At 30.7% G+C, this 12,796-nt stretch overlaps 2 protein-coding genes across 11 annotated transcripts in view; both read left to right on the top strand.

Moving 5' to 3' along the window:
* The first annotated feature begins 472 nt into the window (after positions 1–472).
* Positions 473–1,956, top strand: LOC130446436 (DNA-directed RNA polymerases I and III subunit RPAC1). The gene is made up of 6 exons (XM_056782703.1): positions 473–659; positions 717–1,011; positions 1,082–1,207; positions 1,266–1,451; positions 1,510–1,749; positions 1,808–1,956. The coding sequence occupies exons 1-6, from the start codon at positions 600–602 to the stop codon at positions 1,912–1,914; spliced, it is 1,014 nt and encodes a 337-aa protein (XP_056638681.1). The 5' UTR covers positions 473–599; the 3' UTR covers positions 1,915–1,956.
* A 2,082-nt stretch (positions 1,957–4,038) lies between these two features.
* Positions 4,039–12,796, top strand: part of LOC130446285 (uncharacterized protein CG45076-like) — a 47,231-nt gene continuing 38,473 nt past the window's right edge. For 3 of the 10 annotated variants that reach the window (XM_056782443.1, XM_056782440.1, XM_056782439.1), the window contains exons 1-3: positions 4,044–4,411; positions 10,575–10,619; positions 11,875–12,072. In XM_056782443.1, coding sequence (XP_056638421.1) covers positions 4,334–4,411; positions 10,575–10,619; positions 11,875–12,072 — 321 coding nt within the window. In that variant the 5' untranslated portion in view covers positions 4,044–4,333. Of the gene's footprint in view, positions 4,412–10,574; positions 10,620–11,874; positions 12,073–12,796 lie in introns of all 10 variants that reach the window. The other 7 variants (XM_056782441.1, XM_056782434.1, XM_056782433.1 and 4 more) reach the window with 7 other exon arrangements.

The following is a 12,796-nucleotide window of genomic DNA, read 5'->3' as shown; positions in this document are numbered from 1 at the left end:
TACTTAAAAGTTTCTCCCAACTCTACTCTTTCACGAAACGTGAACTCTGTTAAATAAATACATTCTATTAATAAACTTGTCATTATAAAAAAGAAGAAAATTATGTCATACAACGTAATGATAACCATACACTATACTGTCAAATAAACGTAGTTCATTGAAATTTTATACCACCACTAACTACTCTAATATCTAATGATATTAAAATTGATAACTATAACTTCAATTCTACTGCAATTAAATTCATATAATACAACTTAACATTTTTTATAATAGTTTATTTAAACGAATCTTGCAACTCTATTCTTTCAGGAAACTTAAATAAACTCTGTTGGATCTATACATTATATTTATTTATATAACAGAAACAGAAGAAAATGTTATTTTAAGCAATCGATTAGATATTACGGTGCAAGTGAGCATAAAAACGCAATTGCCACACTACAATTTTTTTTAATATTGCTACACTTTCAGTCACAGAACTTGTAGTTTCGGTGCTAGTCCGCGTAACTAAAAGAACGTATAAAACTTGTAAACATAACCACGTTTTTATCTAGTGGTGTGTTATTAAAGAAGAAAATATATTTAATTAGAAAAATATGAACTCTGTAAATGACGAAAAACCTCGAATAATACTAGAGGAATATAAAACATCTCGAGTAAGCTATACCTATAAAATATTAAAAATTATAGGTTATTTATAAACTTCATTTTAGAATTTACCGAGTGAACCCACTGTTCTAAACGAACCGTTTTCTATAAAGAATTTCAAAAAAAAATTTAGAATAGTCATAGTCCGAAAGGAAAACGACGAATTGGAATTTGATTTAATAGGATTACATCCGTATTTAGCGAATACGTTCAGGAGAATAATGTTAAGCGAAGTACCTAGTATGGCGATCGAAAAAGTTTTTATACACAATAATACTTCTATAATTCAAGATGAAGTTCTTGCACATCGTTTAGGATTGATTCCTCTTAAAGCAGATCCGAGATTGTTTGAATATAAAGGTTAGTTTTTTTTATTATAATCGCTTAATATTGAAATATTGTTTAAATTACCGTCGAATATTTGATTTAGACGCTTCCTCTACAAACACGGAAAACGATTCACTAGAATTCGAGCTTAAAATTAAATGTAGTTATAATAAAGAAAGTAACAAAAAGGAATCGTCGAGGGTTGAAGATATGTACAAAAATAATAACGGTAATTATTTTTTTTATCAATTTTCTGTATTACAAATACGTTTTTGATATATTTTCAGTATATTCGAAACATATAAAATGGATACCGATTGGAGAACAACAAAAAGAACGTTTCAAAGAAATCGACGTCGGTCCAATCGATTCTGATATACTTATAGCGAAAATGAGACCAGGACATGAATTAGACATTAAAATGGTGGCTGTTAAAGGAATTGGTAAAGACCACGCTAAATTTTCACCTGTCGGTAAGTTACAATAACTGAAAACTTTTCCGTATTCGTATTTTCCATATTTTTCTCGCAGCTACGGCTTTCTACAGAATGATGCCCGATATAAAACTAATCAAAGAAGTCACCGGCGAATCCGCTTACAAACTTCAAAATTGTTTCTCCCCAGGTGTTATAACTGTAAAAGAAGAAGAAAACGGAAGAAAAATTGCAGTGATTAATAACCCTCGGTATGATATAGGCAGCAGAAACGTTTATAGATACGACGATCTTAAAGATGCCGTTATTATGACAAAAATTCAAAATCATTTTATATGTAAGTGAAGCGCTCGAAAAAAAATTGTGGGTAAAGCTTTTTTTCTTTTTTTTTTCAGTTACTATCGAATCTGTGGGTGCTTTGAAACCGGAAGACATATTTAAAGAAGCCGTTAATTCATTGAGGAGCAAATGTGCTTCATTATTGGAAGAATTAAATTTATAATTTCATTTTATATTTGAAATAAATGTTTTAAATATCATAAAACGATCTTTTATCCCCATACAAATCATTTAAATATAGCGGAAAATACACTTACACACTAACCATTCACTAACACTTAACAACGCACATAAATTTTTCACTTACACACTTAACAACTCAGTAGAATAGTCACTAATACTTTACAAGGCACTTAACGATTCACTTACACTTAATGACGCACTAAATTATTCACTTACACTTAATGACGCACTAAATTATTCACTTAAATACTTAACAACACACTAGATTATTCACTAACACTTAACAACGCACTAACTAACGACTATTCACTTACAATCTAATTTATTTTGACCCATTAGCGCCCAATTTAACTTACCTAATCAAACAAATTACTTTTTGCAAACAATATTATGAAAAAAACAACGTTTTGTTACATTAATTAAAGATTAACGCATAGAACGTATCCTAAGAAGAAACACAAACTTTTGTTATTCTTGGGATAAATTCAAATTAAAAAGAAATTTAGACGTGTAATTAAAAATGGCTACACGTCAATGTCACAAAAAAATTAAGTTACAGAAAAACGTTGCCGTGAAATCAATATTCAAACGTTACGTCCATTGTTGTCTGTTGTTAAGGTAGGTAGCTCCACCAGTTATTCAGTGGAAACAACATGGAGAATTTTAGATGACATATTTTTATTGCACTAGCGTCTCGATTGGTAAGAAGTAGAAATAACTTTCTGTTGCTGAAATTTAGATGTTTCTTATTGGGTATGTTCAGTGGATTAACGTCTTTAGCTACTCTAAAGCTTCTAACTCAACATCTTCTTTTTTAACATCATTAAAGCTAAAATGTCAACAATCATAGATTTGGAATGGAAAAATTTTTTCGACAATTAGTCAGAAGCTTGTAAAAGTGTATTGATCTCAGTGGAGAATATTTTGAGAAATAATAAAGCCATATCCAATTATAAATGTTGGTTTTTATTTATCTACCTCAAAACTTGTATACCAACCCTCGTATACCTAGTCACTTGTTTAATTCTCTTATATAGTTCAAGAAACTTTCCTTGTTGTTTAACGTTTATAGTTTTCACAAAATTTCCTTTCAATACGTTCTGGACATATATAATTAGCTAGTATGTATCCAAAATATTAATTGTTTATAACAATGAGAATTAACTAATCCAAATACATAGGAAATTATGCATTTTTAGGTTATATGTTTGATGTTACTGCTTCCCTTAGAATCGGTTTAATTTACTAATTAGCATATGGTGGTGTTTCATTATACTTAATTAACGTTGAACAACGTAAAACCGTACTTCTAAAACGCGGAATATCTAAAATCCGGATTAATTCGTTCCTATCGTAATTTTTAGCTTCTATATTTGACACAAGATGGCGAAACCATACATAACGATGTAATGAAGAATATGTTTTAAAGTATTTAATCTTTTTATTATTATTATTTTGTAAATATATTTTTGTGCAGTATTAAACGCGATTTTATTATATTACATGCATACTTCTCCCTCTGTTTACGTTATTATGTAATGTGATATTATTTCTCGTTAACGCGATAGATGGCTGCACCAAAAATACGTGGAAATGTTCGTATGATATAAAATCAGGTACCAGCGATTTCGGATTTACGATGTTGTACTGTATTTTATTTAGATTGAATTTTTAAGTTTGACATACAAATATAGGCGTTTAAATGGTTTGTTAGCTTCCATAAATAAGAACTTGCAATATTAAGATTTTATTACGTAATGAGAAAGGAATTTAAAACATGTCCTTTGGAAAAATATTTACTTATGCTATTATTTTTGACTGTTTACGCATTGTCTACGCATTTGGGGATAATCGATTTGAATGAGGTAACCGCGATTATTTTTAGAAAAAAAAATATCGTAGGCGAGCGGTGTAGGCATATATATTTGTTCATTCATCTAATTTGAGGTAAGGAATTTTGCGTCATAAAGCAGTTTATTATGAAACTTTCTTTCAATAGATAAAATTGGCAACGTATGCGTATTTTAAAAATCTACACTAATTAGTAGAATTATTAAATATATATACGGAGAAAAGTTAATTTTATATTAATCATAAACTATAAATATGTCTTAAAGTACATCAAATTCTTCATCTAATTAATTTTAAGATCGTCCGAATTCATTTAAACTTTTGTTTATTAGAAAAATAACCAAGTAGTGTACTAAGCATCGAAAATAAAAGAGAAAACCCGCCCAATTCTGTATTTACAAAATTAAAAATAGATTTTGGCCGGCGTAAGAAGTTGTGCTAATATTTGAAAGTAGCGCGTATCGGGCTTCAGTCCAGTTCTCAACACTAAGAGACGCCGATCTCCGAATAATTTAAACGCCTTTTGTACCCCCCGAACATTCGACAAAATGGTTTATGAGTCCGATTTTTATACGACCAGAAGGCCTTATCGTACAACCCCCACGATATCGTCTTATACGATTTCGGTAAGTGATTTTTTTAAGTTTGATTTTCCTTTTTTTTATATTTATCATGGGACGTTAAAAACTCCATTTTGGATAATTTAGAAAATCGCATTTATAACCTACGAAAATGGTTTTAACAACAACTTCCGAATTTTGATAATCTTCATATTTTTATTTGATTTATTTTAAAATTTCAAAAAATTGAACGTTTTTATGTATAGATTTCTGGAAGGAATAATTCGTTGATATTTTTTCAAACAAATAGTATGCTAAAAATAGAAGAACGTTTTTAAGTTTATAAGTGGAGTTTTTAAGTTTTTTCAAACTTTATATTCCAACAAACCAAATTTAAAAAAGATCAACATAATAATGTAAAGTTTGAGATATTAATTAGTTTGCTAACACTTTTAAATGATAATTTGCAATAATGATAATCAATATATACAGTGTCAAAAAAGAAAATTGCGTTTCTAGTTTTTCTCTATCACATATATAGGAAAATACGAATTAGAAGAAATTGGAATCAAAATTTTCTATTTTGACAATGTATTGAATATATTTTGAAAAAACGTAGTTTGGCTATCAATAATGGTTTTAAGGTTCTAACTACTCAGTTATAATTGATCATTTTTTGTTGAATGTTACGTGAAAATTGACGAACTTTTTTAAAAATTCGTCTTCTAAAAACATTGAAATTTTCCCATACAACTGCATAAAGTTTTTGTATATGAAATCCCCATAGACTGAATAAAATCTTAGTTTATAATAAATTTTATTATAAAATGCTTTTTGCTTTGATTTAACAATTAGATAACGCCGAATAGGATTTGAAATTAGACGAGATTGTGATCTGACCTATACGTGTCCGTAAATCTCACATAAATGTTTAAAAAAATAACTTACGACGAATATATTTTCACAAATAAAAAACGTTGAAATCCTGGTATAAAAATTCGACTTGAATATTCTCATAAGTTCTGTAAAAGTTTTGGCAATCAACTCGCTTTTATTAACCAGAATCTATTTTTTTTGTCCAAATGATTTGCTCATTGTCGAATAGATTCCTTGCGAATAAAGTTGTGCGTTGCCAACAATCTATTATTAAATATTGTTATTTAAATTAAGTAGAAAAAAAAAACAATTAAATTTCAAACTCCAGCTGTATTTAAACAAGTTTCAAATAACATTTATGGTATATTCGAAGTTGGTGATTGTTTTATTTAATATTTCTGAATTTATTTAAATATATAGAAAATAATTATCTAAACTGAGTAGTTTTTTTCTTAATAATGCGCTTAGATTTGGCCTCGGACGAACAGCACTGATGTCTACAATTCTTACAGAAACGTGAGATACCATGGGAGAAAGTGCCGTTCGTGCCGAGGCCAAGTCTCGTCCCGGATCCGATAACGGCTTTCGGCAAAAAGAAATCACCATCGGAATCAGTTAAAACCGAAAGAAAATCCATTTTATCTCCCGAAGAAAGAGCAAAAATCAAACCTAAAATTCTACTAGAACCCGTTAGGCCTTACGTATCCGCTAGAGACACTACCAGGGAAAAAGTTTTAACCAAAGTTTCGAAAAATACCGTTCAACCAGATAATGATCACATGGATTACGTTTTACCTAGATTACATAAAGTTGCAGAATGTCCGGATCTGCCTTATAAACGACGAATGGTGATCAATTCCGATATGCCACCAGTTTGGTAGACCAAAAAAAGAAGTTACGCAACGAGACACTTGAATGGCAATGAGCAATTATTTTTAACAACACAATTTTCATTTTAATTACGAAAATTTCCCATAAAGGCTTCCACCATGTGATTAATACGACAAATCAAGTTATGACTAATATTCCAAAGATCGTAAACATTAACATATTTGACAAAACTCTAAAAAAATATCGATATACATATCGATGAATAAGTTTCAAATATGATATGATAATATTTAGTATTTAGTATTATTTGGTTCATTCGGTTTGGAATCTGAACCGAATCAATATTTTAAGTAAACCACTCTTCAATTATTCTTCTTCTTTTCACATACTCAAGATCTTTTTATCCTCGTATTGGTTCAATGACATTAAATTCGCAATGGTAGGATGGTAGCCTTAAGGCCGCTTGACATAATGCAAGACAACGTGCAAGAAATTGCACGAAATTAATATTTATGTGCGGTTTAAAAATGAAAACAATAAAACTAAGTAAAGTGAATGGTCAGTGCATAACTAGCATTAATTATAACTTCTGCTACTTTGATTTTGGAATGTGATAGGCAGAAAAGAGGAATAATCAAAATCCCAACCTCAAATTTCATTTAATATTTTTGTCCCTAGCTTAACGACGATAATAAAACTAAGTTTTACGAAAATCAGTTCATCTACTGAGCTTAAAATAACTAGATTTTCAACCTGCATCCAAAATAATTTCACCAAACCGATAAAGTTGCAAGTGCGAGGAATATTGCGTGTTGCATTGCATTGCAAGTTGTCTTGCATCATGTCAAGTAGTCTTAAGCCAAATTTCATTGACGTATGTTTTTTATCAAGGAATATTGCGTGTTGCATTGCATTGCAAGTTGTCTTGCATCATGTCAAGTAGCCTTAAGTTAAATTTCATCGACGTATGTTTTTGATCAAGGAATATTGCGTGTTGCATTGCATTGCAAGATGTCTTGCATCGTATCAAGTAGCCTTAAGCTAAATTTCATCTGTGCATGTTTTTGATCAAGGAATATTGCGCGTTGCGTTGCATTGCAAGTTGTCTTGCATCGTGTCAAGTAGCCTTAAGCTAAATTTCATCGACGTATGTTTTTTATCAATAAATAATGCGTCTTGCATTGCATTGCACGTTGCATCTTGTCAAGCGGCCTTTAAGATTTCACGACTCGATTTATTTTAGCAATTTGTAAAAGTCGAGAGATTTGTGAATAAAACAATCGATTTTAGATTATAATTCGATTTTTATTGATAGATCGAGTCACGTGATGGAAAATTTTCACCGATTCCAGTTTAGATGCCTTTAAAATATTTAGTTCTAGTTTCTATTTATCAAAGTATTGGGTAGTTTTTCTCAAAATTTCTTATTTTTTAGTGTCTTGATGCGTTCTTCTTCATATTGAACATATATCTGCTTTTATATTATTTAATTTCATTATTATTTGTTCCGTATTGATAGCAAACTAGTTTTAAATTAGTAATATGTGAAGAGATGCATTTTTTATGTGAATTTCGTTAAGGCTTTTAACTTTAATAACACGCTTATAGTTTTTAACCAGAGTTACATTATTTTGTTTATAAATTTTGAGGGATATATAAAACAATAAAATAATTTAAAACGATGTTTTATTTTTATTGTTAATTGAAAGTTTACATTGCATGAAAAATATACACATACAAAAACTGAAACATATATTAACAAAACTACCTATCCGTCCTATATACGTATATCCTTATTTTCGAAAAAAATCTATCAAATTAAAGGTAAGTCATCAAATTATTTCATCTCATCTCTTCGTTTACATTGTCCAATTGTACGAATTTAGTTTTCAGATGTGAAAATTATTGTTAGATTCGATAATAAAATTTATTTTCGACTACAGTTCGTAATATAGTTATTTAAAATATCTGTCCGTGTCTGTATCAAAATTGTTGAAATTCAAAACTAGATTTTACGCTCAAAATAAATTTGCGTTTTGCTTTTCAGAAAATCAAAAATAAACCATATTCTCGTCTCGTATTTACATTTGGTATATTGCCAGAATATATTAAACTGTACGCAATCGTTTCGTTTTTGCCCCAAAGAACAAAAAAATAACGGATATAAAATGAATTTCTTCAAAAAAAAATCTATTCAAATGCCTCAGGATGGTCCCGACAAGGAAAACACAAAAATTTTCCTAATAAGAATCGTTAAGTTCCTCAAAATCAACCCATTAACAATCGACATCATCTTTATATTGTTGGAAAATCTCCGAGCTATTTTTTAAAGTCTGGGAACAGAAAATATTCTGATGAGGCTAAATCTGGCGATTAGGTAGCAATTCAAACTTCAATTCATTATTCATTAATTTTGGCTATTATTCTAAACGCGGACGTTCAATAACTTTTATATCTTCAAGGTAGTCAATGAAAATTATCTCACGAGCACTCAAAAGAACCCGAAGCCATTACCTTGCCTACAGATTCTGCTTTGGAGCCGGTTTTTCCTATTAAATAACGTGGCATCTTTAAACACTAATTTAGGTTAAGACCTCGTCCCATAATAAAATATCTGGTAGATGTATTTGAAGAAATCTATGTCTATTTAATTTATTTAAGTTTTCACGTCAGTCGAAGAACGAAGAATGTTTGTATTACTTTTTAATAATTTGAAAATCTTGAAGAAAATCTTTTCCAATTATCATATTTAGATATTTCAGTCTCGTAAAGATTGACACGCCATCTGTTGTTTTTCCAGTTTTGTAAGACCAAATTATGAAGTGAAATAAAAAATAAGTTATTCAGAATTGACTAGATATTAATTTATTATAATCAAAAGTAATTTGATTGGATATAGAAACGAAGAGTGACTTTTTGATAGCGAAAAAAATAATAAGATAATTTTTGTCCATCGATGTAACGTTTATTGTATTAGTAGTCGATAGTTATCAGCTTTATTACTTACTATTCAAGTTTAAACTAAAATTCACTGTAAAACGAAATAAATTTCCCATAATAATTGGTAAAATCCTGACGAACGATCAAATGAATGAACTACACCGCCCCGAAATCAGGATTCAACCATTATCTGGGACGTATTCAGTATATATTTATTCAAATTTTAGTTTAAACCGTTTTGTAATATTCCTTTTATTCGTCTATTCCTCACAATGTCATTCTTCTTCTTTTTTCCTCAGACGCCAAGACATTATTTGGTAACTGAAACGCCGGAACGCAGCTACAAATCAGCGGAACAAGTCTACTCGTACTCTTACAATTCCGATTCTAATCGATCCGGTTACGGTGCACCTCAATCTCGTTCTTATTCTTCCTCAGAAACGGTCACCAGGTCTTCCACTGGAGGTCCTGGTGGCTACAACTACTCTTCTGAACGTACGTCACGCACCAGAGGCGATGGTCCCGGAGGTTATAGCTCTAGCTATAGCTCTACCACTTCCGGTAGATTACCAGGGGGTACTACTTACCGCCATTATTCATACCGCATCTAAATCTTTTGGAATCTTGATTTAGAAGATCCATCCTTCTTATATATTGATCACTTTTTAATTTTTTTTGATGTGATAGTTGATTTTGTTTTTAAATTAGTGGATATATGTACAGGGTGTGTACAAATTTTCGTATAATTAGACGAAATCAAATAGAAATAGGAAGTCATTGATTAAGGATTAATAAATAGTAAAAAATGCAGTGTTTTGTAAAAGTATGATAATTGAAAACGCCCTATGCATGTATTCTAACATTTTTGTAGTTAGTAAAGCACGTGGTTGAAATAACAAATCAATTTAGTAGAAGTAAAATGGATAATTTGAAATTTCGCTTCTGAAATATTAATTAAAAAAATTACTTGTTTTCTGTAACAGGGAAACGAGGTTATACAAAGATTGGTTCAATAAACATAATGCCTCGAGCGCTAATTTCTTTTTAAAATCAGATTTCTATTGGAAAACAAAAATAATATTTGAAGGTTATCTCGAAATATTCTTTATAATAATGGTTGAGTGACGTACAAATTTTTTGCGATAACTTTCAAAGTTTATCATCAAATTAACACAAACACCGACTGAGTTTTTTGTTGTATACATTCTAATTGTGTTTATGATTATAGTTTATAGTATTTGTTTGTGAAATCAAAATTTTGTACCCTTTTTATTTTTCGAATTATAATAATTTTTGTTATCTACCTTGTAATATATTTTATGAACATAAATTCGAGTTTTCTTTTCCTTAAATTTTTCGTAATCTCAACATCCTTTCCTCACCTTCACCCACTAACATTGTATGTGTTTATTTTTTCAAAAAATACGTTTTTTTTGTTCCTTACAGTGTGCGATACAGTTTGACATAATAATCGAAACGAATATTTTTTTTGATAATTTGAAATTGATATTTTTCACCTTGTTTTTTTGTATAGTACTAACTATCCATATATATTATTTATCCTTGCTTTTCCTTTCCTCAGGGAGTGCCTTCTAGACAAGTTAGGGTGTTGCCGGGATTAGGAAAAGTGAGTATTATTTATTTTCAACAAAGTAATAGATATAAAGAAGCAAATTTTGAACAAATATTGAACAACGTAATCAGATATTGATAATAAATTTAAATTTGATACCAATTTTTTTTCTTTTTCTTTGTACTAATGCACCAATTACAAAAATATGTTCGAAATTTGCACTAAATTGGATATTTTATGTTTTCTTTTCTTTCTATTATCTCATTTAGTAATTTTAAGTTATAATCAAACAATAAGCACAAAAAATTACTTCAAAAATATTTACAATTTATCATCAGTACTCACTTAATTTGAGCTCGAGAAGGGTAAGCTCTTTTTTTCCTGTACGAAGGGAATTCCTCATGTTCACCCGTCGTGTCGTCGGACTCTTATAGACTAAAATCCCGCTGAATTCCTACTCTCTTTCTCTTTGGTTTCTATTATATCATAGGTGTAATTCCAGGACTCCTTTTATTCTAACAAGCTTTCCATCATGCTGGTAAAACTACATCTTCGTTTCTGGGTATACACTTCTTTACACCTGGAGCAGTGGAAAAGCTCTACTAGGTGTGGTATACCTCACTGCACTTGGTGCATTTAGAAGTATCCGATATCCGTCTGATATAAAGATACTTTCGATAACATAAGTTTCTTGTTCATCCAAACTTCGATAACAGGAATGAATCGGCCATATATTATATTGTACCATAAAGTTTGTCACCTCTGGTTAATATCTTGCCTCAGCCTTAGACAGTCCTTTGTACCTAATTCTTTTACTTGCAGCTTCTGCTCCCCCGGTAGACGCTACATATGCGAATAATCATCTTCTTCTGTAGTCGTATCTGCTTAGCATTAAAAGTTTTTCTTTCGTAGACAGTTTGTCTATGGCCACGCTCAAAAGGATTTTCCTATTAGATATGCTCTAGGACTGCTAATGTTTGGCGTTATACTCGTCAGAGCTGAAAGACTTTTCTCTGCTTTTATTTTACTTTTTAAAGTTTCGTGACTAGGTAAATACCTAGGTGTGTCGTAAAGACAGCTTCTGGCTTTTGTGGCGCTAGCTCAAGACGTTTGGTATTCTCTTTTGATCAAATCTCAGACCAGTCATCTACAGTTAAGGATGAAGTTCTTTAAGAACCAACGACGTATGGAATGCGTTCGATTGAACGTCAGTTTATATTTGTTGTTATATGGTGATGCATTTTTTTTTGAAAATTCCGTATATTTTTAAAGAATAAGTGGGTATATTTTTTTTGTTATTTATTTATAGGTACACGTGACTTATACGTACGATCGTATAGTACCGTATGTGGGGCACAAAAGGTTGACGGTCGTGACTGCTCCGCCGAAAGTATGGGCGACGCGGCCCAGTGTCCTTCAACGCGAATACGACCGCATAGAAAGTAAACTTCGACCTTGGAACGGTTATTCCGCGACAAATCGCTACCTCAACTCTAATTCGGCTGTGGTAAGAATAAAGAAATAATATAAATTAAAGGACATGTCGCCAATTTAAGAAATTGTTTAGTAGTTTATTATGAAAAAAACAATAATTTTGGCCGAACTGTAAAGGTTTTCATTACTATTCGAATCCACACTATTATTATTTTTTGAGGTATATAACAATAAAATATTGAAGAGAAGAAGATCTAAGCAATTTCTTTCAAGTTGGTACGATGAAAATATTTTTTAAAAGAATCTGGAGAATTGTACTTCTTTGCTACTTTTACTTAATTTCAAAGTACAAAAACAATTATTTTAAATAGAAAGTTTATTGGAAATGTCAATTATTCTGGTCTATAACTTAATTCGTGAGTTTTTTTCCAAATTTGAACGTTTATTTAAGAAAAACATGTACAATAGTATTATTCAAAGTATTGCCCATCTGAAGCTATGACCTTTTCCCATCTTTCTAGTAATTTTTGGATCCCATCCCAAAAGAACTGCTCTGGCTTGACAGCCAAGAATGAATCAAACCATTTTTTGATATCTTTCTCTGATGTAAACCGTTTTACAAATGTAGTCAGAAGGGGCAAGGTCTGGGCTATAAGGCGGGTGATGTAAAGCTTCCCATCCACTGTTTTCCAAATAGTTTTTAACCGGAATAGCAACGTGGGGCCGAGCATTGTTATGATGAAAAATCATTGCCTCGCATATTCTCTTTTTCGGCTACTGCTCTCTCGATAGCGTTC

This window comes from Diorhabda sublineata, chromosome 7, assembly GCF_026230105.1.
Source record: "Diorhabda sublineata isolate icDioSubl1.1 chromosome 7, icDioSubl1.1, whole genome shotgun sequence".
In the NCBI taxonomy this organism is placed as follows: Eukaryota; Metazoa; Arthropoda; class Insecta; order Coleoptera; family Chrysomelidae; genus Diorhabda; species Diorhabda sublineata.
The sequence above is the reverse complement of the archived record's forward strand: the minus strand, read 5'-3'. Positions and strand labels throughout refer to the sequence as shown.